This window comes from Zootoca vivipara, chromosome Z1 (assembly GCF_965207765.1).
Source record: "Zootoca vivipara chromosome Z1, rZooViv2.hap1.1, whole genome shotgun sequence".
NCBI classification, from domain to species: Eukaryota; Metazoa; Chordata; class Lepidosauria; order Squamata; family Lacertidae; genus Zootoca; species Zootoca vivipara.
In genome coordinates, this window is record NC_142583.1 from 60,574,769 (window position 1) to 60,602,603 (window position 27,835).

Below are 27,835 nucleotides of genomic sequence, written 5' to 3' on the forward strand. Positions count from 1 at the left end.
ATGATTTACAGTGGTCTTTCAAATATATTTAAAAAACAGGTGCAGTACTGATGCAGATAGCCAGGGGTTGTATCCCCACTGCATACCCTCCAGTGGGCTGGATCCAAAGTGTTACTTCGGCAAACGCAGTAACTTGTTTCATGTAAAAGAGTGGACGAAAGCTCTTGCTGCAGAAAGCGGGAGAGGTAGAAGTTTGCAAACTCTCCCTGCAGGCTTCTGCACCACCCAAGTTCCACAAAAAAAGCTTTCGGGGAGAAGGAGGAAGCAACAAATATTGCTTCCCCACTTCCTCAGGTGGGAGTGCCCAGTGAGTAGAGTTCTGTTCATAAGAACTCTGGATGCAATTCCATGTCATTATCACAGTATGTATTTCTATGAAGCTTTGCAAAGAAGAAAAAAACTACAAGGTTATAAATGGCAACTGGGCAACTAAGGAAAGTTTAGATTATACCTAAGCTTTTGCTTAAAGCCAAAAACCACCAATTAAACATTACTACCTACCTGAAGACTGAAAAAACGCATTAAAGGTATAACCAACCAACCAACCCCTGCTCCCAAACTACTCCTTGCACTATCATGAAAATTAGACACTCAAAGCTTAATTAGCACAAGTAAAAAAAAAGAACCACTGAATCTGTAACCTTAAAGGGCATGTTGCTTTTTTAGAAGCTTTTTGCTCTTAACTACTATCCTTCGTGTGCTAGAATGAATTACTAATGGCACATAATTTTTATTTATTTACACACTGCAGATTTTACTCAGAAAGTACATCCAGTTACCTCTCAGACACTGAAATATGACCACTTTGGGGATGGATCCTGGCAGCTACTTGATACCAAACAAACAGTGCTTCTAAGAGCCAAGAGGCGGAAGTGATGGATAACCAAATCCAAATGAAACCACAGCAGGAACAGGAATGTTAGCCGGATAAGATCTGATATTTCTGAGGCTTGCCAGCTGGCACCCATGGATGAACAAACCCATCCAGTTTCTGTGCGTATGAGTGCGATCTAGCTTTCACAAATGGCAGGTGAGAGGGTAACCCTGTTTCTGACCATGTCGGGCTGCAGGTGGGGGCCCAGCTGCCCCTCCATTAAAATAAAAACCTAGTACAGGCACCCTCAAACTCTGGCCCCCCAGATGTTTTGGACTACAATTCCCATCATCCCTGACCACTGGCTAGGGATCATGGGAGTTGTAGGCTAAAACATCTGGAGGGCCGCAGTTTGGGGGTGCCTGACCTAGTATATCAGGGAAGAAGATTCCAGCCTGTGTATAACAGGTATCCAGCACAATAAAACAGAGACTGCACAATTAAGTTTCAATATTTATTTTATCCACCCCCCCAAAAAAAGGGGGAGGCATGTCATAGCTTTCCTGATAACCAGTCCTTCCAATTTGTACTGCTAGTTCTATTGGTATTTAGTTATCCAGTTTGTTATTGCTTTTTAATTTGCTGCTACATGTGCTACTGTTGGTTTTTTAAAAAAACTATTTATTGCTATTATCAGTTTTATAGCTTCTTTACAACTTACGTGAAAGCAAGATATAAACACCTAAAAACAATCAAATAATAAAAGCAATAAAAGCATGGGGTGCTTTCCTTAGATCAGGCATCCCAAAACTTCGGCCCTCCAGAAGTTTTGGGCTACAATTCCCATCTTCCCTGACCACTGGGTCCTGCTAGCTAGGGATCATGGGAGTTGTAGGCCAAAACATCTGGAGGGCCGCAGTTTGGGGATGCCTGCCTTAGATTGTCTTCCCTGCAGCAAACACTTTGCTTCTTAGCGCTTTGCCTCGCCGGTTAGTTCCAAGGTTGTTGTACCAGCCCAGCACTAGAAAATAAGCCAGGAAGCTACCACAATAGCTACTGCATTTAAATAAATCAATGTTGCAAAGCTAACTATGCCCAACTAGAAGCATATGGGGCAAAACTACAGTATTCTGTGATATTGGCAGGGTACTAGAGTACAGCTGCTGTCAGCGAAACCAGTCCCTTGTTAAGCCTCGGTTAATGTAAACACATCCTAATGATTAAATCTGGTCCTTCGGCATCTGTGGTGTACAATGGATCCTATTATGTAAAGATCTACCAAGGGGTTATATCAGCATAACCACAAACCCTAGAGGGCAATCCTACAGATTCTTACAGAGGGCTAATAATAATGTTCTCTACACGCATGTCCCCTTTCTTCTCGGCTTTTCAGCACTGGTTTATACAAAATCACACAAAAGCAAGCCTGCAGTTGTCCAAAAGACAAGAGCACAGAAGACAATTTCCAGAAGCCTACAGTGAAAGGCCAGAAGCTAACTAGTGGATTTTTTGATGCCTCGTGATTTTTGGACGCGACATGATTCTTTCACTTGAATACGTTTTTGTGAAGCAGTGTTTAAGAAAAATAATCACTATTTCTTTGACTAGATTCTCGAACCAGGCGTAAAAAGAAAAAAATCATGCTGGTAGCTGCTCATTTTAACTTGCTGTCAGTTACCTGTGACTAGACAATACGCCCAGCCAGTTTATTGGAAGAAAATCAGGTGCACATGATGTACTTCTAAGTTATTATTCTATTTAGCACACTTGTGTCCTGCCTTTCTTCCTACGGTATGTGGTCTCCCATTCAAGCACTGATCAGACCCAGTCCCTGGCTGGGCTACAGTCAGGTGCTGCATTATAGAACTGTGGAGTTGGAAGGGATTCCTAGCATCATCTAGTCCAACCCCCTACAGTGCAGGAATCTCAGCTAAAGCATCCATGACAGATGGCCATCCAACCTCTGCTTAAAAACCTCCAAGGAAGGAGAGTCCATGAGCCCTCGCAACACGTCCTGAGTTAGGCATAACTGCTGCAGTTCCTATGACAATATGCAGATGCAGAATTCTAGACTATGCCACCACCCTCTAGGCATGTTCTAAGTTCCATGCATGTTGCAACCCAGCATATCAGAGGGAAAGCTTTCATGTAGACTATTTCATGATATGCTACTTTTCTACCTGCGGGAAGCTGTTTGCATGCTGGAGAACATTTAGAAACGTTACCTCCCGCTTATATTTTTGAGTGGTGCAGTTTAGAATTCTACGACCCCGTAACTCATACAAAACCTATACTGCACCTCCCAAGTTACGTCATCTCGATTGCACCATGATAACAATCGCATGTAGCATGCGCTTCTGGTTCACATGCAGACGTCCTGCCCCCCCACCCACTGAAGTCGCGGCCAACACTGGGAAATAATTAAACAATTCCACTCAAACCCAGAAATGGCGGGAGAGAGCTGGAAAGTCCTCGTGGCTCACAAAAATACACCCTCTCTGGAGCCCAAAGAGGATGTCAGGGAGGGTGGAAGAAGCCCCAATGAGACCGGAAGCGCAGAGGGGGGGGGGCTTTGTTTACCCTGCTCAACCTCCCCTCCTAACAGCTGGTGTGCGGAATAGCACAGTTGCAACAGCCTCTTTCCTGCATGTCCTCCAGCCCCAGAACCTCCATTCTAGTTGGGGATATTTTGGGATACAGTGTTTTTTTGGGTATGGATTGAACAGAGTGGCAGAGAGGGTGTTTAAAGGGTGCTCCCCACTTCATGCAATTTCATTTATGTGCACGGGGGTCTGGAACGTAATGCCCGTGGGGGGGGGGCGCCTGTACTAATTCTTTGCTTTGTGTACATACGGTTCCAGCTTCAATCCATGGCATCTCCAAAGCAGGGATGGGAAGGACCACTGTGTGAAACTCCCCTGCTGAGCACCTGAGGGCCCCAGTCCTGCCACTCGCCACCTGGCCTAGGGTGGGGCCTGATGGCCTCCAGAAAGGTCTGCTGCCGCTGCTGCTGGGCAGAGACGGCTCAGTTTTTGTTTTCTTTCTTTTAATTGCTGTTATTTTTTACCTATGCCATTTTAAACTGTGATATTAATGCTATATCCTTAGTTTTAGATTTTGATTTATGTGGAAATTGTTTTCCATTTGGTTGTGTATTTTTTTGATGTAGTTTATTTATTGTTTATGACTTTTGTAACTATGTAAATCTTGTCATGTTGTAAGCCACCTTGAGCACTGTTTTTAACTGTGGAAAGGCGGCATACAAATAAAATGAGGAGGAGGAGGAGTCACTACTACTCAAGGCAGACCATATTGAGCTAGATCAGGCATGTCCAACAGGTAGATCGTTATCTACTAGTAGATCACTGGACATCTGCGGTAGATCACTGGTAGATCATTGGCTCCCCCCAAAGCAGCTGAACAACTGTGGCTCCCCTAAAAAAAGCTTAACATTTTACCTCCCCCCTGAAAAAACTCAACAACTTTGACCTGAACCCCCAAAAAGGGGGTAGATCGCTGCCAGTTTTTAACTCTGTGAGTAGATCGCAGTCTCTTGGGAGTTGGCCACCCCTGAGCTAGATGCACAACAGCCCAACGATATATAAGGCAGCGTTCTATGACTGTGAGCTGACAGGAGCTCCAAAACACAAATACATAGGAAACTGCACATTTGACCCAGTCCACAGTTGTGGTGGTGGGGTTTTTCTTTCTTTCTTCTTGGTTTTTTTCTTTTTTGAGTGGGAGGGGGTATTATTATGAAATAGTTACCACTCAAACCCAAGGCACAATTTTTCTGCCCCTACAAAAGAAACTGCAGTAAGGTTTTATTATCCCGGATAAAGACATCAGTGTTCCAAATAAGACCTTCAGAAGAAAATGGCATTGTGTGGGAAGACTGGGAAGACTACATCTATTATCCAAAGACGGCACCATTTATTTTTCCATTATCTTCTGAAGGGCTTCTTCCCAGAAAGATAGACTGACACAAATTGCCTCTGTTGGCATATTATTAATAGCTTTCAGATAAGCTATTAATAATACAGCAAGAAACTTGCAGCTGATGAATTGTTCCCAGGAAGGACAATTGAAGCTTTTCCCCCCTTTTTTTAAAAAAAGGGAAGAGTCATCACTCACTGCATACAAGAGAAGAGTATTTGCTAAGCATTTTTTTTAGCAAACTCTTAAATGCTTTGATTAATTTAAGAGGAAAGGCTAGATTTCATTCTTTTTAAAAAAACTTTAAAAAACAAACAGTTCAGAACATACAGCCAAAGTTAAGCCTTTTGAAATCTTGCACATGCTTGCCTCTGCAACCAAAACCAATGCAACGAACTCTGCCTGCATCGTCGTCCAAAGTTGTTTTAAATTGTTTTTAATGCTGTTTTAATGTTGGGACTTTAGGGTGACGGGCTGGCAATAAATAAATAAATTGTTAAATAAATAAATAATCTTTTCAAGTATCTTAATGTTTTTAATCTTTGAACTTTTGGAGTATACAGAATATAACATTTTTGGATCTGTCATCCTTAGATGACCCTGGAGAAACAATGAAAGAGGACTTGAAAAATAAAGAATGCTGGGCATGCTGCATTTTGAGTGTGCGGGGGGTGGGGTGGGGAAGCACTCTTACATCTTTGGGAATTAATTATTTAGAAGGAAGAGGGGTGTTTTGTGTGTGTGTGTGTGTGTGTGTGTGTGTGTTTTCTGTCTAAAAACAGATGTACTGGTAGCTCCTAAAACTTGTCACATGCCAAATATGATCATCCTAATGCACGAGCAAGCTTGTCTCTCTTAGGGCTCCCCTGCCGTCAGAGGGAACTGAACTTGCCACCTGCTGTCGTAAATAACAAAAACCTTGCTTCCATTCCAGTGAAGCCAGGTGCTAAACTTGAGGGCCGAACTCAAGAATGGAAAGCCCTCTGGGAAATCCGCGTTTGCTCTGCGAAAGCTTGCCTGCTTGCTTTGGGCAGGCAGATGTAGAGGGATTTCAGCCTCTAATTAGCCAGCACAAACGCTGCTTGTTTTCAGTCGGCTACACTCTGTAACGTGAGCGACTCAAGGTGGCTGGAGTTTCAGGCGGTCACGTGCGTTTCGTAAAGGAAGAACAGAAAGAATAAAGAGCCACCATTGTACAAAGCAACACACAAACCCAAGAGCGCACTAATTAAAACAAACAAACTTGAGGAATCAACTTAATTAAGTCCCCGGTCCAAACGGTGCTTATTCCGTTTATATATCGCTATTTGGGAAGCCATCTTTTTTTCTACACCTTTGAGGAGCAATAGGACGTTCTCATTAACTGCTGATAATAAGTTTTCCTTGGCAAGTAAAGGGAGAACGTTCTGGCTGCCATTGTAAGATGTGTATTAACCAAGCCACCTGATAAAACACAGCCACATCCAAGGACTATGCTTTATGTTCAGACATAATTGCAACTCCAGCAGGACTCCGGAGCGGTTATATATACCAAAGCAGAACACTCCCAGGGCTCTAGTCCCACTGTTCTGGTTCTGGCAGGGGACAGGGGCCGATGACTCAGAAGAAGGAGCAAGTAATTCTGCTGTGACTGGATATTCAGTAATCCACCTTCATCCCTGGTTATAAAGAGATTGGCTTTAGTCCTGGAGGTTTCCTCTAAAACCAACCTGTCATTAATTACATGGATGTAAGATGCTCCATGGGGATAGGACGAAGGCAGAAGGGACAAAAACCAGGCTTGCAAACAATAACTTCCAATTCTGTGTATTCATTTTACAACTCATAAGTCAAAAGATCTGAAGGGGTGGTTTCACACATTGCGCTTGCCATTTTCATGCAGAAAAGAACACAACATGGAATCATGCAGGCTAAAGGAAAACTTGGAAGATTACAGTAAGGAAATATCTCTAAAGGTTGCTCATTCATGCATGCTACCTTTTCCAAATTACCTGAAAAGCTTCAATATTGTGAAGTCATTGTTCACCTGAAATGACTTTAAAACATGTTGGAAAGCCATGGTATGTGTACATGTGGCACAACAGCTGCATGTACACTCATCAAAGGTAACAAAATACACACAGTTCTTTGTAATAAGGATACCCCCACACAGAAAACATTGGTGTGTGGAACATTCTTTGGCTCTTGTTCTCATCAACAACTAGCTTCACCTTTTTAATTGTTAACATTAGTTAAAACTGAAAGCAGTAGTTGATTGATTAGGCCAATTAGGGGAGGTCCCCCCCACCCAGAAATATTGTTGAGCAATGCTTTTGCAAGGTTTGCCTGACAAGAAAGCAGCATTGATAGATTCTGGGCTTCAGATAAGAGCAATTTAAAATAAAAGCTTTCTAGTAAGTAAGAGAGCACAGCCCACCCAAGTACAGTTTGAAGAAAAAGTGTCAATGGAGCTGCTTGAATAGGGATGAGCTGCATTTTATGACTTTAGTTTTAAATATTAAACTTGAAGACTATGTTTATGATCACAATTTAGTGAAAATTATTTATGTTTGGAATAAATATTCAAAATCAGTTTCCTGAACAGTACCCATTTCACAGTTTTACATGGGGAAGCCACTGGTTTAAATAAATATTAATGGCAAAATATTAATTTTGTGAGTTTTATCCGATTCATCGAATGTGAAGGTTCTGCAATTACCATCACGGCTGTTAGGCATTCAGATCTTCTGGTTAACCCCGTAAATCTTCCTCCTATAACTGTTCTCTCTCACACACATTGTTAGAAACTGAGATATGAAAGCTAGGAGCTAAATGGCACCTTAAGCCTAGGGTATGGGCGCAACAATGGAATGTCTAGGCACGCTTTTTTATAACAAGAACACAAAGTTGAAAATGAATGAACTGCACCTAAAACATTATCTTCGTTTCTCACATGATCTAGTCCTTCCCCTGCCCACCCCCCTAATATTCTCAAGAGGGTCCCTTCTTCAGAGAGTAGCTGGAAGTGGAGAGGCAGAAAAGGGTCCTCCTTTCCTTCCACTCTGCACTTTTAATCTGAAATCAGAACTGCACCCAGAGCTTAGAAACTGCTCACACTAATGAAATTCCCTGTCGCAAAATGCGCCTAGAACAATCGGAGTTTCAAACACTACACACGCACACACACACAGCAAATGTATTTACAGTATTTAGGGGATTTATAACAAATCTGGGGAACCTGTGCCCTTCCACATGGTGCTGAACTTCAACGCCCATTACACCTAACTGCCCTGGACAGTGGTCAGAAATGATGGGAGTTGTAGTCCAAAAACAGCTGGAGGCCCACCAGTTCCCCACCTCTGGACTATAAAAACTGGGACGAATTTAGTTTAGGGGGCATGATTGGCAGAAAACTCTGGTCAGACAAAATCTAGCAATTCATACAATTTATTTGTGGAACCTGATGTGGTGGTGGATGTTGGCTTATTGGATGGCTTCCAAGGCATTAGAGAAATTAATCGAGAATCTTGTTCTTCTTGTTGTTGTTTAGTCGTTTAGTTGTGTCTGACTCTTCGTGACCCCATGGACCAGAGCACGCCAGGCACTCCTGTCTTCCACTGCCTCCCGCAGTTTGGTCAGACTCATGTTGGTAGCTTCAAGAACACTGTCCAACCATCTCGTCCTCTGTCGTCCCCTTCTCCTTGTGCCCTCAATCTTTCCCAGCATCAGGGTCTTTTCCAGGGAGTCTTCTCTTCTCATGAGGTGGCCAAAGTATTGGAGCCTCAGCTTCACGATCTGTCCTTCCAGTGAGCACTCAGGGCTGATTTCCTTCAGAATGGATAGGTTTGATCTTCTTGCAGTCCATGGGACTCTCAAGAGTCTCCTCCAGCACCATAATTCAAAAGCGTCAATTCTTTGGCGATCAGCCTTCTTTATGGTCCAGCTCTCACTTCCATACATCACTACTGGGAAAACCATAGCTTTAACTATACGGACCTTTGTCGGCAAAGTGGTGTCTCTGCTTTCTTACCAACAGCTAATTGTCAGATTGGTGACGTGGGATCTTCAAAGGCTGTAGGTCACTGAATGCTACAGAGCAGCAACAGGAGAAGTCTATGGTTCTCATGCTCAGCTCATGCATTTTCCAGAAGCATATGGCTGACCATTGAGGAAAGCAGGATGCTGAATGAGATGCCTCTTTGATTCTGCCCAACGGACTTCTCCTATGTTCTTATGAGGCCATATCCATGGCCTAAACACATAAGCCTTGGGCTGCCCTGTCAACCCCAGTTCATCATGTGTAAAATAACAGTGCTGGAGGGAAATATCACATGACTCTAATGGCATACTTAAAAATAACATAGCACTTGGGAAACTAACATGAAATGGGAAATTTAAGAGATGTGCATCTTCAGTGTTCTATGGTACGTAAATGTTTCTAAGCAGAAGTTCTATTAGGAAGGGTTCTGTAATGTTACATTAGCTGTAGCGAGAACAGTCGTACCTTGGAATTCGAACGGAATCCGTTCCGGAAGTCCATTTGACTTCCAAAACATTTGGAAACCAAAGTATTGGTTGGCAATACAAGAGCTATTCTGTTAACTGTTCCCAATTGCTTCCAGCATAGGTACACCTACAGCAAAGATACCTAGCAACAGCGGGTGTAAATGTTTTGTTTTCTAGAAACATTCATGCACAGAGACAATTAAGGTAGATTTGCTGACCATGGAAATCAAGCTAGACATAATTCTTACTTCTGCCAAACAAGATGAAACCTGTATCGTTGCTTAAGTCACGTCAGAGATTTTAATCTTCAATAAGAAACCCTGTCCCTAATTTATCAAGCCCCTCTACTCCCAATCAAACAAATGGAGCAACATGGCAAAGTTTTGTCAAGGCAGTGGCAAGCTGAGAGACTAAGGTTCTGGCTCCGGTCCAATTTTAAATCATCAACATAATCAGAAGAATCATGGGGCTGCTTAATATGTGAACTTTAATGTGTGCATCTAGCTTTGCCAAAGAAATAATCTCATTTGTTCATTTTCTCTCTTGCAAAAGCAATGTGCCATCTTCATGGGTGTGGACTGCTGGCAACACAATTTGGAAAAGTTGTCAAAGGCCCCATTGATCACATGGAGCCGCTTGCACAATTCTTTGGGATGTGGCTTTCACACACAAAAATGTACATTTTGAGGGTTTGCAGGTGCGGTCAGGAGGCTGTCCTCTGCTTCCCAGTAGAATTCATTTTCAGGATGGCTCTAGCCATGTTAGGTATTGATACATATGGTTGTAAGGGAGTGTAAGCAGTGGGATGAGAGGGAAATTAAATGCAACAAGTTCAGATGGTGCCATATAATTAGAGTGAGAGTGCATGGAAAATAAGCACAGTGTATCTAAACATACACTGTTTAGATGTGTTTAGTTGCGCAAACAACTAAAGTTTGCGGTTCATGCATTTGATGAATTGGATTCTTAATATTTGCAGGCTTGGGCAATAAGAACATTTTCCAGGTCAATTAGGCACCACAAGTCTCTGTTGTTGTGGGAGGGAAGAAGCCGCACCAAGCAGAACTGAACTCCCCATGAATGTGTGGGTAGTTCAGCCCTCATTTCTGCAGCTGAAGTGACATGTGAGTGTCAGGTGTGTGTGGTTGAGGCGTGTGGCTTCATTAGAAAAGGAGTTGTAGGCCAAATGGGGAGGCCTGGCAGGCTTGCAGGCCCAAGTTCCCCACCCTGACTTAACTAATGTTCAGAGGCACAAGTTAAATAACAAGGTGCAGCTACTTACGATTTTCCTTGCTGAGAAATAGACGTCTTAGAAGGTGCATCATACTGTTCTGTTAAACAACAACAACAAATGTTTTAGGCTGTACAAGCATTGTACCATTTCAATTGTTTTCCATTGTGTCCCTCCCTACCTCCCTCTTTCTCTGTGTGCCTCTCGCACACAAAGATTTATGCATTATGCAATATGTGAAAATTAGGGCAGCAACTTTTAATTGATGGTATATAGTCTTAATCCATGCTAGGGGAATCCATTCATACAGGTTCCACAACAGTTTTCAACTTTCATTTTTATCCCACAAGTTAAAGACGGCGATATGTCCAATGCAGCTAAGGACCAAATAAATAAACGCTGCTCAAACTTTTGGACAGGAGCTAAATGCCTTTCTGCTCAGTGGAATTCTATAATTCCATTACAGAAGATTCAGGAAGGCTGCCTGGAGCCCAGGAAAGACTGAAGTGACCACTGTTGATTGGCTTTACAACCAAGGTAAGAATAAATGGTACACAGGTGGCATAGTGCTTCCCCTCTCCACAGGTATTCAAGCACTATTCCTTGCAAACTTTTACATCTTGTTTCCATGTGGCTAGTGAAGATCACATGGCCGTGCATCACGCTAATGACACAATAACCAAAAACACCATCATGTGTAAGCTGTGTGATCTGCTTTAACCACATGTAAAGAGACAGGTGTTACCTGGAGTGGTGCCAACTACACCACATGGGGTTACTTGTAAATCTGCTTCGATCAGCCCCAACAATAGCTAGAGCTCAACCTTGCAAAAAGCACTACTGGAATGGTCATGGGTTCATCGCTCTGCCTCAACTTCCATATTGCAGTGACAGCCGGGAGAAGTTGCTGCTAATTCCAATTACAGTAGCACCTTGGGTTACGTTAGCCTCGGATAACGTAAACTTCAGGTTGAGGAAGCGCAAACCTCGGTTTCACTGCACGTGCATGCGCAAAAATGGTCTATCACCCCGCACGCATGCGCAGAAGCTGTCTACTGCCCCGCGTGCATGCGTAGATGCGGTCTACTGTTTCTCCTCGGGTTGCAAAAACCTCAGGATCTGGCCGGAACTCCGGAACAGATCCCGGATCCTGTTTGCAACCAGAGGTACCACTGTAATTAATTGGGTTGTTTTTGTTGCTTCTGAAAGTTTCCCCTGTTTACAAGTAAATGCACAATAAATACCAATATAGAAAAGTTTTTAGTGCATGCAGAAATGTATGCAGCAGACAAACACTGGGCTCAAGCCAACGGACACTTCTATTGTTCAACATGCTTTCATTTAAGTAAAGTTTTGAGTGGAAATTTCTCTTCCATCCCCGTTGAAATGAACACAACCACAGCAGGACACAGCAGACTGTATCCAAGCAACCACACATAGATTTTTAAAGATCTCTTACGTACTCTGGCTCTGTATGACTGATCCACCATGCTGGGTTTCCTAGAAAGAGGGAAAATGGAAATTTTAATCATAGAATTGTAGCTAAGCTTCCACCTTCAACTTTCATTTTGGGTATGAACTAACTAGGTGACCTTAATCACACCAGTATCTCTCAGTATTTTAATCTACCATACAGGGATATAATACCAGCCTGCTTTACAGGAATGCTGCAACAGTTCTTACGGCGATTTATATAATACCGCTGCGGGGGATGGTGTCAGGTCTCTGCCCCAAGGAGCTTACAATCGGCACAGAGGAACAACAGAAAAGAAATGAAGACAGGGGTAAACAGGGAAAGAAACTGCTTTTATTTCAGTTACTTATTTTAGTAATCTGTTTCACCCTTTAACAGAGTTTTGAGGGTAGTTTGCAAAAGCCGTAAGAAATGGGGACTAAAAGTCTTTGTTAAAGGTTCCTCAGAGAAGCTGAGCTTTGAATAATAATTTCAAAGAAGTGAGGAGGTGGCCTGAAAGGCAATTCCAGGCATAAGGGGAAGGCAACGGAGAAAGGGGAGCATCGCAAGACAATTAACAGGTCATGATGTACTTTGAATACTGATATAATGAATGGAAGTTATTTGAACACCATAAAGACATATACTATTGTTATTGTTATTGTTTTGTCTTCAGAGTATCTTCTGGAGGACAATGTGAGTATACTGACTTTGTGCTCTGCAGTAATTACATTTACAGTCATCATTTGATTGTTTTTCAATTCAAACTTCTTTCAATGGGTTGACATTTTTAACTGATTAGATTTAAGCAACCATCATCATCATCATCATCATCATCATCATTATACCTTTGCAGGGAAAGGAAACTTTGAAGGCTCAGCTGTGCTAGGAGTATGGATGGCTGTCAAAGGAGGTGGCCATGAATGGGTCATTTCCTAAGAGAGAGAGAAAAAGAATGGAAAAGATGAAAACCAGTCTTTAATGTCCATTTCCTGTCCTTCCCCAGCATCAAGAGACATGTAAACCCAAACCACTGAGAAAGCACAAGATTATAATCTACGTTTTGCTTCTTGGTGCTTGAGAGCCTTGCAGCTATCACAGTGTGTGTGTGTGTGTGTGTGTGTGTGTGTGTGTGTGTGTGTGTGTCTGTGTGTTTCTTCCCTGGCATATGAGGACTTTGGTTTAGAGCAGGAAAATGCACAATACCACCATCCTTCTACCTTCTACTGCCACAATCATTTTGAATATACTGCATACTAAATTTTAAACTGCGTCTGAATTGGTGGATAAAAACAGCAGCAGCAGCCGAGAAGAACTGGGGCACTAGAATTTCAGATTCTGCTCTGAACATCAGACCCGTATCAACTTCCTTTGGCTATTACGAGGTATAGAGTATACAGTGCTGTTTTTAAAATGCATGTGTCCACTATTTCTCGGGGCAAGGGAAAGGAAAAAACTTCTGCTAATAATACTTGATGAAGTGGCACAAACTAGAAAAAGTTGGGGTGGGAGGGACCCTAGAGAAAGTGTGTATTCAATAGCAGTTATGGAGTAGCCTTGTCAGGGAGAAGTTTGATAGTTTGCGAATTTTTGCTGGGAACTATTGATATGCGTGGGGTAAAACTAGTGCCCAGAATTCTCTGAGGCGGGCAATGTGCTTTGAAGGTACTGTATGTACACAGCCACATGGTACTGGCTGTCAGTTGGTTTCTGGGCCCAATTTAACGTGGTGGTTTCAACACTTTAAATGGCATTGGACTTTTAAAAAAATTAAATGGCTTTATAGACCAGGTTACTTTAAATGCCATATGGACCTACACAAACCTCTTCAGGGGCCCTGCTTTTGGTGCCCCCCACTAAAAGAAATGAAGTGGATAATCACTAGGAAATGTGTTTCCAACAGCAGCACCCCAGTTATGGAATAAGCTTCTCAGTTAGGCTCACAGGTGGTTGTTTCGGTAACTTTCTGTTCACCTAGATATTTTTTTAAAAACGTAGATTGTCTGGGCCTCTGGGGGTTTTTTTAAATGTGCTTTTAATTTTGAGGATGCAGTTGAAAATGAGATCTTGCAACAAACCAAAACTCATGGCTGAATTTTTGCACCACTTCCCCTTCCTTTTAAAAAAGTGTTGTTGTTTTTTAAAAATATTGTTTTACTTGAAATTTTAATTGTTTGCTTATTTATCGTAAACCACCCATAGAACTTCACGGCATACCTAGGTCTAGCAATTTAGAAAATATGAAACACATGGTTTTGTTTCAAACCTATTACAAGGATTGCACAGAAACATTCAGGTTGGGTAGTTTGAAGCATTTCAAAGGAAACCTTTATTGTTCATCCAAAGCAAACAACCTTTGGATTCACACCCTGTTGCTAGCCACAGAAAAAAACAAGTAAGTCCTTCCTTTACACAGCAGAAATAAATGGTTCTGCTGCCCACATCTGTTGCTTAAAGCACACGCCAACCACAGGCAGATACACTCACCTTTAAAATTTCTTCAACACAATGGACTTCATTGGAGAACGATTGCTGGAAAACAAGCAGGATTAAAAAAAAAAGTGGTTATTCCATGTACTGGTCCAAATTCACGAGCAGAAATGTAAACGGTCAGATCACAGATTTGCTTAAACAGATGTTTTATTGACGTTGCGTATGACGAATGAAAGCGTGGTATTTATGAACATTGTTATCAGGAACCCTGTTTAGGGGAAAGATTTCCTTTCCTCACTTAAGTGCTCTCAGGAGGGGCTTCCTTCTCAATTAAACCATGCACACACCCCAAACCACTGAGGTTGCTGTTTGGCCACACGAAGCTTACTCTCCTAGCAATGCGAATCGCTGCATGCCAGAGCGGCACCACATGTCCCAGTGAGGTATCTTAAAGATGGAAGCTCCCGTATCGTGCAGTCTCTTTATGTAGTTAACTATTTTTGCCGCCGGTTGGAAGAATACAAAGTAATCGCCGCAGGAGGCTGCCCCTCCAAGGAATAAAGGGCCAGTGCAGAGGATATAGTCGGTGTCTCTTCTAAGATATTGGCGCCACACCCGTTGCTTTGTTACAGAAACACTTAGAAATTCACCTTTGTCCACCACACCCACGCAGGAAAGCTTAAAGGCTCTGGGCTTTTCTGCTCACAGTAGAGAGCAAGGCAAGTCTCAGCTAGACTTCAGCAGATTAATCCAACATTTGGTTGGTATTCGAACACCCAGCAGTAAGCTATGCTGTGATAGACAGAAGCTTAAAGAAAGTAGAAGGCAACATTCAAAAAATAAAAAGCTCATTTAGAGGGGGGAGGATATATAATGATGATAGTATCAGATTATTGAATGTACAGGGTGTTGGGGGAGGGGTAATACCTCTGGTGGGGGACACCTTGGACTCCTTCTGGGTTAGTTTGTCCATCTTTGTTCCCCACAGCTATCACCTGTGGCTCCTAGAAGCTGTAAGCATGTGGCAGCGGCCACACGCTGGGAACGGCTTCAACTGGCCGGATAAACCAGGTGAGGGCAGCCGATGGGTCTCAAACCTTCAATGACTTAAGGACTTTCCCCTGCATGCGAAGACAGGCTCTGGCAGACTGAGACTAATAGTGGGTCCAACAATCAAGAAGGTGACTTCTCCATGTGCTGCAGAGGGAAATGAGGGCCAGATTGGGCTCATCAACCTGGGAAGGTAGCCCTTCCAGGAGAAGGAAGACTCCAAACCTAAACCTCTGCTGCCTTGTGTGTATTTTCAAGGAGCTGAAACAAGCAGAAAGCCGAAAGGCTAATAAAATGTTCATCTTTCCTTCCATGCCTCTCTCTCTGCGACTTTTTCTCTTCTCCTTCGCCCTCCACCACATCAAAAGAGTTGCCAAACCACATTGCATCTCCCTATTCAAGAATGCAATATAATTAAAACCCATCCACTCCTCTCGGCTAAAATTCAGTTTCTTGTGCTAGTCATCTCCCATCTTGCCTACTGCAGCCTTCTCCTTTCTGGCCCTCCCACTTCCACATTTCTATCATCTCGTCAAAATCGCCCACCTCTCCAGTCACTCAGACCGTGCAATGCCTTCCCCCAAATCCCTTCCCTGGAACATAGGAAGATGCCATGTATCTGGTCAAATGACCGATCAACTGAGTCCAGTTCTTGTATCAGTTCTTCAGGGCCTCAGGCAGAGCTTTTTCACACCATTTGCTACCTAACCTTTGAAAGAAATGAAAAAATGAAGTTCCCTGGGGTTGACCCTGGTACTTTCTGCCTGCAAATCAAGTGCTCTACCAATGAGCTACAGCCTGGCTCCAAGACACTGTACTCTCACTGGCTCCTCTTTCCTTCATGTACTCAACTTCTTGACCTTAATTTTAAAGCTTCCCAAAGCTTTGTCCGACCTTATCTTTAAGCCTCTGTTTCACCTTATTTCCCACCCCTGCCCCTTGCTGATGACCACTGCTCTGCTCAATATGACCTCCCTAGAATCTCCTTACTCCTTTAAATGATTTTGCCCATTATTCCTTGCCAAAAGTCACAGATGACAGCCAATGAAAACCAAGTCTTGGAAAACCAAGACTCCATCATAATTCTGTGCAGAATCTTAGCTGGATTGCAAATTAGGCTATGTTTTGCTCAGGCCTGACTGCTGCATAACTCAACTAAACTATCTAACAAGCGTACCTCGCCTGCAAGCTAAACCGGACATAAAAATGTACAGAGTATAAGAAAGACTTTCATCTACTGTCCATGTTTGTAGCACAGGCAATGCTGAACATCAATGCTGCTTTAAACATACAGTATATATTCAGAAATATAGCTGGAATAAATACAGATACTAAAATCTATGCTTTTGTTATCTTGGCAGCACAGTGCCTCAATTATCCTCTCTGATTTTCAAATGTTAGCAGTTTAATTCAGAAAAATAATAACATTCAGATGCTACGCGTTTATGAACTGTAGACGTGAGGTCGGGGTGCTCTGGAGCTGCAAGATGGAAGTTTTTGATCAAAGCAAGGATTCAAAACATATCTGCCATTTTATACCTTGCAAGCAACTCCAAAGCCTGGCAAACACATTTTGGGCACACTCCCACTGGAGAATTCTCCTCTGCACATCTCATTCAAATGAACTGCAGCTACAGTAAGTCTGCAACTTGCGTGCATTTAACTTGTGCACATTCAGCTTTATGCTGGTGGTGAAATAAAATAGGCAGAAAAGATCAAAAAAATGTTTAAATATAATATAAAAAAGACTCCAGAACTTTTCCTATTGGGAATTATGGACAACACAATTAAGAAAAAAGACGAGACATTGTTCTTGTACGCTATGACAGCGGCAAGAACATTGATCGCATCGTACTGGAAAACCAAAGATATACCTAATATTGAGGAATGGAGGGAAAAGCTGTTTGGATACCTAGATTTGGACAACCTGACGAATTCAATTAGAGGATATTCGAATAAGAAATTTCAACTCAATTGGGTCAAATTTGGGGACTATATAAAAAAACAGTGTCCCACGGTAAAGTCCTGGGTTCATTTTTAGTTCTTGCATTGAATATCATAGATTGATTTAAACATGATTAGGATGATAATTGATGTATTTTTATTTATAAATTACTTTAAGGTATATATTGGTGGATATATGGGGAAGCAGTAATGGTAAACAGCATCTAGGGAACCTGAGAGAGAGATGAGGGGAAGTCAATTAGGAGGGATGGAAATTAAGCTAACTTAACTTGTGGATATTGTTAATCTAAGATTTATTTTCTATTATGAGCTGTACTTTGTAAGAGTATGGATGAGTTTTTACGTTTGTATTTTTTTTAATCAGATTTTCAATAAAGTTTATTTTTAAAATTTAAAAAAAAAATAGGCAGAAAAAGGGGGCAAGGTTCTGGGGGAAATGACTTTGGCATTGAACCCAATTGGTTTTGACTATACGTGATTTGCCTTTCGGTGTGGCCCCCCCAGAACGTAACCCCCACATATGTAGCTCCTGATCAAGCAGGATTGTGAAGAACTCCATGGCGGATTGTACCCACTCCACTTTTCAGAATCCGTGTTCTCAAAAGGGAAATACACTTGGCTGCCAGGAATGACACATCGGGGGGCACTCTGCCCTGTTGCTATCAGGCTACCAGTAGAACTCTCCTTACCCCCATTTCCCCTCACCCCACTCCCCTGTCTGAGCAGAATATTATTTATTTTGTATGGAAAATATTTTATCTTTACACTGTAACAACAGAAGCCAACAGCCTGTGTCCTTGAGATGGCAATTCTAAACATAACTATTGCAAGGTTTGCCTACTTGTCAGAAGATAACCTTGCTTGGAAACTGGTTGGCTGAAGCAGTGCTGAAATTACTGGGTGGTTGGGAGACCGGGCCCCTTACCTATTTTCCGGCACCTTCTTTTGATACTGCTCTTAGAAGGCTACAGAGTGATGATGATTTGGCTTAAACTGGGGGAGGCAAGTTCAAGGGGAGGAGTTTAAGGAATTCATTAAAGGCACTCTGAGTTCAACCACCGTCACCATTACCTGAGCCCTGGGAAGTTTTTGATCACAGTGCTTACTCAAGTCCTCAGAGATGAGACTAGCCTAAGACAACCCACTGAATTGCCTTGCCAAGGTGAGATTCAAATCGGGGCTACCTGGCTCACTACCCTCATAGCCATACACTGGTCACACAAACTCTCACTGTGCTACAAATAGCAGAGCTCTCTTGTTACTTAGCAGTGCCTACTGCAAATACACAGTGTTGTTTATAACACCCATAAAGCAATAAAACCTTCTGGGTGCAAAACAAGTTTTTGTTTCACCGCAGACCAACACTGAGGAACTAAGGTATAACTAAGCCAAATACTGCCTGTGAAATTTTTATTTTTAAGAGCCCATCTGAAGGGTTATTCCCAGTTAAAAGTCCCCAGTTCTTTCCTTTTTATTAACTTGCAGAACCAGTCGATAAAGATAGGACACTTGCTTTGATGTGCTTTAGGCAGAAGTAGGAGGCAAAATGGCACACCTATTACTAGATGATATCAAAGCTGTGTTAGGAATATGCAAATTTCCAGGTTTCACAGAACCAGTCAGTGGGTAAAATGAAAAGGGATCTTGGTGATAAATGCCTGGAAAATATACAGTGCTGGGATGGAGTATTTACAAAACTCAGATATGTTTGCTACAACTGCCATCATGATTCAAATCATTGCTGACTTCTTTCCTGAAGTGATGTGCTGTAATTTTCAGGCACACAATTTGGGGGGGGGGTAGGTTGCATTTAAAAATGGCAGTACCTCTTCTAGTGTGGTTTGCCACATTGTCCAAACCTGTAAATTGTACTTCACATTAACTATGGTGAAACAACATTTTAAAAAATCCTTCTAGTGGCACCTTAGAGACCAACTTTGTCATTGGTATGAGCTTTCGCATGCATGCACACCAATGACAAACTTAGTTGGTCTCTAAGATGCTACTGGAAGGAATTTTTAGATTTTGTTTCGACTATGGCAGACCAACACGGTTGTTGTTGTTGTTTAGTCGTGTCCAACTCTTTGTGACCCCATGGACCAGAGCACACCAGGCACTCCTGTCTTCCACTGCCTCCTGCAGCCTGGTCAAACTATGGTTAAACAAGCCAGCTTCAGAAACTGTGGTTTGAAGTTTGTTTTAAACTAACCACAGTTAATATTAAACTCAGTTTGGATGGTCTGGCATACTGTGGTTACAAAAAGGCAGAAATTCTGAACTCCTAGCCACACAGGAGAGGAGAGCACATGATCTCTGGAAAAGATTATTAGGCTCATTCATGTCTCATAGCCATTGTTTAGTGTGATGTCTGAATGACGCCAAGAAGAGTAGAATGAGCAGAGCTGTACTGGGAAAAATGAATAAGGAACAAGAGATTAACAATACGACCATATGAAGTTGTCTTAATACCGGTATGGATACGGATCTTTTAACTCATGGTCAGTTCAGATATAAACCTTAACTGTGGTTAAAGCCATTGTAAGAAAGTAAGGAATAACTTGTATGGGATTCTGCAAGCTTTCTTAACTTTGGTTGTGTTTAGATTTCAAACTGCACAACACTTTCCCACAAAGGGCTGCACTCAAAAGAGGTAACAATACACACACAAAGTGGTTAAGGGAGTTTCATGTCAGCCTATAGAGCCAAGCGCATCTGATAATGCAAGGAGGACTAACCTTATCTCAGCCTCTGAGCTGATATATGCATCTACAGAAATCAAGAGCTGCCTCGGCAAAATACACAATAGTGTAAAAATGTGATTAGGAAACAAACGGGGGAGTATCTTGTGGTGTGTAACCAACAGTTGTGCTCCTTTATATGAGGGACTGTAGCTGGTGGCAGAACACATCCTTTGCATCAAGATGATCCCAACTTCAAGCCATGCCAGGGCTGAGGCGAGAGACTGAGTTGTCTGAGCAGCCATTGACTCTGCTGCTGCCGCTTAGTTTGCCGGCCCCTGGACTTGCCGGTAGAAGCAAGCTTGGGAGAGTAGATTGGACAGCTGTTCCCCGACCTGACACCTGAGGCTGCTGCATCCATTCACCTAATGGACAAATCAGCCCTGAGAACCATGACCTCCCCAGTTTAAGAAAGGCTGGGTAGCTGGAGAGCCATTGCCAATACACTGGTACCTCGGTTTATAAACACAATTGGTTCTGGAAGTCTGTTCATAAACTGAAGCGAACTTTCCCATTGAAAGTAATGGAAAGTGAATTAATCTGTTCCAGACGGTCCACGGAGTACTTAAAACTGAAGTGTTCATAAACTGAAGCAAACTTTCCCATTGAAAGTAATGGAAAGTAGATTAATCCGTTCCAGACGGGTCGGCGGAGTACTCAACCTGAAGCGTACTTAACCCGAAGCATGGGTGTAATTGGTTCCGGAAGTCTGTTCATAAACTGAAGCGTTCATAAACTGAAGCAAACTTTCCCATTGAGAGTAATGGAAAGTGAATTAATCCGTTCCAGATGGGGCCGCGGCGTTCATAAACTGAAAATTCATAAACCGAGGTGTTCATAAACCGAGATTCCACTGTAAGACCAAATTCTAGGTGAGGTGGTCAAAATCCATGGTTGCTTCTTTTTATGGCTACAGTATTTTCACAAAATCAATGTGAAAATCATATGAGAGATTTCCATTGTTCAGCACAGATGGAGAAAGAGTGGTGCTCTGTGTGTGTAGACAAACTGGGGTAGGGGATGGTAGAGGGAGACAACAACCAACAACTTCCAGTTAACCATACAGTACAGATCAACATCAACGAATTGAAGTACTTTGTACAGAAAACAGTAAGAGACTGGGAAAGACGAATGGGGAGCAAGCTGCCCAGAATAGCTACCTTTCCTTCTGGAGCTCTGCCTAGGCTCTTGTCAGAATCCTGAACAACCTGCTCTTTGTTAGGACTCCCGCTTGCAGAAATAAATTTGGAAATACAATTACGAAGCCAAGAAGTTTCAGAAGTTTCAGAAGAAGAAGAAGAAGAAGAAGAAGAAGAAGAAGAAGAAGAAGAAGAAGAAGAAGAAGAAGAAGAAGAAGAAGAAGAAGAAGAGGAGGAAGAAAAACAAGACTTCTGCGCGGAGGTGCGTGGAGAAAATGTGGCTATCATCACAAACTGTTTACATTATGGTTTTCATGACTGAAGTGCTTCTAGTTTTTGTTTGTTTCTTTGTTTGTCTGTCTGTCCTATGACAGTGTTGCTCTCGTTTTACAAATTGGGAATTGAGTCCGAAAGCTAGGGGGGCTTGGCCTATAAGGCCACCCAGCGAGTTCACAGCTAAGTTGTCATTTCCAAAGACCAAGTCTGAGGCTCTGTTCCATCGGACCACACATACGAATAAAATGCTCTCCAGTCTGCGACACACTTCCGATGCTGCATAACATGCCCACAACTACTACAGTTAGGTTGCAGAATCTCACCATGAGGAGCATATAATTTTGTTGATTGCATGGCTTGGGAACCTAGAAGCTAGGAGTGTTTGTGGATTTCCTTTAAATGAATAAGGAGAAGCTGAATGCAGGGCAAGTTAAAATAGAGCCAGTGTTCCTCTGGGGGAGTGAATGTTTATGTGCTCATTTTAAAAAGTGGGTTTCTGCAAGCCAGATCATGGGATGAAGCCAAACCCTCCCCCTTGAGATATGGAAGACACACAATGACTTTCAAATCAGAACCAGTGAAGGCGATGAAGGTCCTGTGTGAGTGCCCGGAGCTGGTTGGAGGATGGATGGTGGCTTACAGATTGAGATTGAATCCTGACAAGACAGAAGTACTGTTTTTGGGGGACAGGAGGTGGGCAGGTGTGGAAGACTCCCTGGTCCTGAATGGGGTAACTGTGCCCCTGAAGGACCAGGTACACAGCCTGGGAGTCATTTTTGACTCACAGCTGTCCATGGAGGCGCTGGTCAATTCTGTGTCCAGGGCAGCTGTTTACCAGCTCCATCTGGTATGCAGGCTGAGACCCTATCTGCCTGTGGACTGTCTTCCCAGAGTGGTGCATGCTCTAGTTATCTCTCGCTTAGATTACTGCAATGCGCTCTATGTGGGGCTACCTTTCAAGGTGAACCGGAAACTACAACTAATCCAGAATGCAGCAGCTAAACTGGTGACTGGAAGCAGCTGCCGAGACCACGTAACACCGGTCTTGAAAGACCTACATTGGCTCCCAGTACGTTTCTGAGCACAATTCACAGTGTTGGTGCTGACCTTTAAAGTCCTAAGCGGCCTCGGTCCAGTATACCTGAAGGAGTGTCTCCACCCCCATTGTTCTGCCCGGACACTGAGGTCCAGCACCGAGAGCCTTCTGGCAGTTCTCTCACTGTGAGAAACCAAGTTACAAGGAACCAGGCAGAGGGCCTTTTCGGTAGTGGCACCCGCCCTGTGGAACGCCCTCCCACCAGATGTAAAAGAGAAAAACATCTACCAGACCTTTAGAAGACATCAGAAGGCAGGCCTGTTTAGGGAAGCTTTTAATGTTTAACAGACCATTTTATTTTAATATTTTGTTGGAAGCCGCCCAGAGTAGCTGGAGAAACCCAGCCAGATGGGCGGGGTATAAATAATATACTACGACGACGACGACGACGACTACTACTACTACTACTATTATTGAGGAATCTGGGAAAGGAGCATCCCAAGGAAGAAATGGAGGAGCAGGATGGATGAGAGGGGTAACATACACGGAAAGTTGGTGATGCAAGTTTGTCAGGGACGAGCCATAGCTCAGTTACAAAAGCAAACACATTATATGCTGAATGTCCTGGGCCTCTCCAACTATTCATTTGTTTAACAACCTTTATATGCCACCTGATTGCACTGAAACCTCTAAGCTGCTAAAAATAATCAGGTAGCAGGTGATATGAAGAATCTCTTCTTGAGAACTAGGATAGCTGCTGCCACTGATCCCATTCACACACAATGGTAAGCAATGGTTAGAAACAAACCATGGTTTACTGTGAGTGAGCAGTGTGCTGAGGCACACCGCTCAAATCACACCTGTCCTGTCTCGCCCTTTGCTGAGCCGAGCTGACAGAGTGCACATCACTAGCATTGGCTTAGTGTTACTTACATGCAACTGGCTTTCTATCACGGGTTTGGAGAGAAGAGACGCACGAGCACTGGTTCGTGGGTAATGCTAAGCCAGCACTGTGGTTTGTTTTCTCGAATCGGAAAAAGAAAGGGTAAAAGTGGCCCGATTTCAGCAGTGCTGCACATTCACAATAAGCCAATTGTTTTAGATGAGAACCAGGCCAGTGAGAATACCGAATACTACACTGCAATGCTATATACACACTTGCCTTGCAGCAAGTTTCACTGGAGTCAATGGGGCTTACTTCTGAGTAGACCTGTCTTGGATTGCACCGTGATTCTATTTCAGTTTAACTGAACTGTGCTTCCCCACCCCCCTGAATGGAACTTTTATAGCTCTTTTGACTGTTACCTATAAGCAGTGCATTGCAGCAAGGGTAGGCTATATATCTAGATTTTATTACTTATTATTGCCTTTACTTGGTTACCAGATTTATGCTTTTTACAGTCAGAGCCAAAGGGTGATTTAAGCCATAACCCTTGTTACTTTCTGGAGAGTCGGTTTTGAAATCAGTGACTTGTCAAGGCATCTGCATTCAGTTTCTATTAAATTCCATTTTCAGTAGGGATTAGTTTTTTGTTTTTGTTTTTTGTTCCCCCTCTCAGGGAGAACTTGGATGACTTGCCACGTGGAGATATTTTTTTCCTGGGCCTGCTTGATTTCCACAAAATGCAAGGGAAATTAGGCTAGAGACTGCCAGTGGTGTCCTCATTTCACTCCTATGTGCCCAGCTAACTTTAGCGCAGGCCTCACAAGAGCAAGAAAGTTCATAATATAAGAGAGAGATGACCAAAGCCAAAAGCCACGAAGACCAGAACTTCATCTGAACCAAGACTCAGCACACTTTAATCTGGTCCTCAATGACTAAGCTTTTCTCTGCTACATGCAAAACAACCACCAATTGTGCTTCTGAGCATGTGTCAAAATCACTTTCTGTTACCCACCACCAGAAGACCACACACAAACACCTGCAATTTAGAGGTAAGAGTTTCTAGGTCAGGGCCAGGTCCTAAGATCTTTCATGAAAGTGGGGGACGGGCGACATTAACTGCAACATATTCTTAACTATTCAAGAGTATTTTTTCTTCACCATTAAGGAAATTCACATCAAAGTTTCAGGTGAAGGGGGGTGGAGTTCTGCAATGCCAATCTGCACGTTAGCAAGGGACAGAGTGTGCTTATATGACTGACAGTTAACAATAATATTCTGATACAGGAATTCCCGGGGCAACTTCTACGGTACGAGTAAAAAGCTGCTTATGGAGATAGGAGTTCTGCTTTGAATCCTTTAGATGAGCACGTCTTGGAAGACACTATCAGTTATGGGAACAAATACTCAGGCATTTTCAAACATGCCAGACCGGGTGATCCCTCTCAGACACTTTTGATCTGCTTTGTCTAAAGGCCAATAAAAGAAATCGGTGTTCCAAACAGCATTGCTCGATGTAATAATAATAATAATAATAATAATAATAATAATAATAATAATAATAATAATTTATTATTTATACCCCGCCCAGCTGGCTGGGTTTCCCCAGCCACTCTGGGCGGCTTCCAACAGAAAAATAAAACACAGTGATCTATTAAACATTAAAAGCCTCCCTAAACAGGGCCGCCTTCAGATGTCTTCTAAAAGTCTGATAGTTGTTTTTCTCTTTGTAGAATTTTGGTGCACTGCACATACAGTGCTCAGCATGTTTCAGGAAGTGTACACCTCTTCTCAACATGACCTTGTTATGTGTATTAACTTTGCACCCTCTCTCTCCCCACCCCAAATCTCCAACATGCACATCCGACTACCACCCCACTTAAGACTGTGTTATGTACTAAGCTTGGATCCTAGAACAATAGGTAAGTAGGATCCTAGAATGCAACAACTGATTGGCTTACAGGAGAAGACCAATCAGGCTCCAGGAAGAAGTTAATCAGCCTATTAGGATGGTAGGATTGTAGAATGCAACAACTGATTGGCCTGCAGGAAAAGACCAATCAGGGTCCAAGAGGGAAGCAGAATCAGCCAATCAAACTCATTACACAAAGCCTGAAGTTTGGGGGGCATTCTTGCACTGTTTTACAAGCTGCAATAAAGAGCATGAAGTCATTACAGGACTCCGAGTATATTTCAGACTGCCCAACTAGTTAGGGTTCCAATCCTATACACATTTACCTGGCAGTAAACTCCACTGAACATAAATGGGTCCTGCATCCAAAGACACTCATATAGGATTGTGCTGGTAATCTTTCAAACAGTTGGAATGACTTAAAGAGATTCGGTAGTAGTCACTTCAAACTCAGGAGATTTGTCTTTGAAATCAGGAGTAATACATGTCAGGGTAATTCTTATGCTCATTCTGGATTTTAAGCCTTGGGGACAAATGACTACTGTTTCATTATCTTTGCAGTCAAATGAGGGCTAGAAACTTTACACACACAAAAACACAGGATTCTTAAGATTCCAAGAGAAACACTTGTGTTCCAAGAAAAACACAAACACAGCAGGGACTGCATATATTTATCCAACTCGGGGTATAAAATCCAACTTGTCTGGTGTTACTAAAATGTAGGCCACCCATGAGTTAATGTATTCAGAGCTAAAAACTAAAAAAAAGCAGATGGAATGACATTTTGCTGTCAAAACTGCTTAGAAGCTAAGGCTGTGAACAGTAGAAATTGCACCCAGGAGCACTGCTGCAAAATACTGTTAGTGTAAACTAAGCCTTAAGCAAAGAAGCAAATATATACTACCAACAAACCAACTTGGAATAATTTTCTATTGAGATGCTTGCATATTTTGATGGGGGTGGAGGTTTCCTCAAATGGGTATTTTAGTTATTGCTGAGTAGCCCAAGTGTTAATTTTTTGTTTGAACATTTGTTTAAAGGTTTTCGGTTCACAGAATCCAAAACCCAGGAGGTTTACAAATAACTGAAGAGGTCACATCAACATATACAATGGGTTGGACCTCTTTTATGAACCATTATGCCAATCTTTGGTTAAAGATCAACCATGGCTTTGTACAATAGCGTGGTTCACACATAACACTAAAGCTAACTATGCTTTAGAATGGACAAGCAAACATCTGGTTTTATATATCACAGTTGCTCTGCTTCTTCCCTGGTCCTGCTGTCTGCCAGCATCTCTACTGGTATCTAAAGCCAGGGTTTGGTTTAGGAATACCTGCAAAACCTGGCAAGTGGTTTGTCTTTATCGAAACAAGCCACAAGCTGTAACCAAGGTTTGCCCTTGGCTGACCACTTATGGTTTGCCTGGGTTAACACCTAATACAAAGCCAAACTATGGCTTAGTTCCTGGTAGAGAGGCAGCAACGAAACAGGAGGAACAAAGCAGCCATCGTTTTCTAAATGTGCACCAGTGCACCTGCTTGTTCACACTAAGTCATAGTTGAGCTAAGTATTATGTATGAACTGAGTAGGTGTCTGACTGACAAACCGTAACTACAGCTTATGTCTGAGCAATAGCTTGTTTCACTCATCTGGTTCAGATGTAATGCTAAGGTATGGTTTAAGGAGGCGTCACCTTTAGGTTTGTGTGCAGCAGCTCCACGCCACATGCAAGGGAAGGAAGTGAAGATACTGCAGTTCTGAATACAGGGAAGTGTGGTTTGTTCAAACCATAGTTTGTTCCAAAGCCAGAACATTAAACCATGGCTTGATTCTGAAATTTGATACATAAGCCTGAATTTGGGATATTTTGACATCTAGCAGTCAAAACCAGGTGTCAGTTTTATCCCCTTAACAGAGATTACTTTATAACCTTGAGGGCTATAAACAGGACACCACTATTATAAATAATGTGAGGGATTTATTACCACAGAGGAAACCTGTCAGGGGCTACATTCCAGTAGTGTGTAGAATCAAATACAAGAGTGGGTCTCTGTCCCAGGGGGTTGAATGAAACCTGGCTGTGAGTCACATCCTGCCCACAGGCTGAAGCTCCAGAAAAGCCAGGCATACAGCTGATAGGCTGGCAGGCTGTGAGAAGTCTAGTATTATTTCGCACACTTAGGTCACATCCCTGGATTTAGGGAAGGAAGATTTTCTGTGACAGCTAGAAGCACGTCTCTACACTTAAAGAATGCCAAGCTGAATTTAACCCGTTTTTCATGTAAGAATACAGGTCTCCTCCACATGCATGTATGCAAGAAGGAAATGCAGCCTTGGGAAGACTTGCATGTTAACATCTCCAAGAACGCAGGGGGGAAATAATCTGGTACTGAATGCCTGAAGCCCTTCTCCACACAATTCTTCTTGACTTTAGCTGCAGACTTTAGCTGCTCTCTACTACTGAAGTCAAGAACACAGAAT

General features: G+C 42.6%; 1 protein-coding gene across 9 annotated transcripts in view; it reads right to left on the minus strand.

The window, feature by feature from the left end:
• AFF1 (ALF transcription elongation factor 1) overlaps nt 1–27,835 on the minus strand; it is a 147,595-nt gene that overhangs the window by 30,324 nt on the left and 89,436 nt on the right. For all 9 annotated transcript variants that reach the window (XM_088660545.1, XM_088660548.1, XM_060278426.2 and 6 more), the window contains 4 exons: nt 14,407–14,451; nt 12,768–12,854; nt 11,930–11,966; nt 10,518–10,566 (listed from right to left, as the gene is read on the minus strand). In XM_088660545.1, the coding sequence (XP_088516671.1) occupies nt 10,518–10,566; nt 11,930–11,966; nt 12,768–12,854; nt 14,407–14,451 (218 nt within the window). The remainder of the gene's footprint in view (nt 1–10,517; nt 10,567–11,929; nt 11,967–12,767; nt 12,855–14,406; nt 14,452–27,835) is intronic.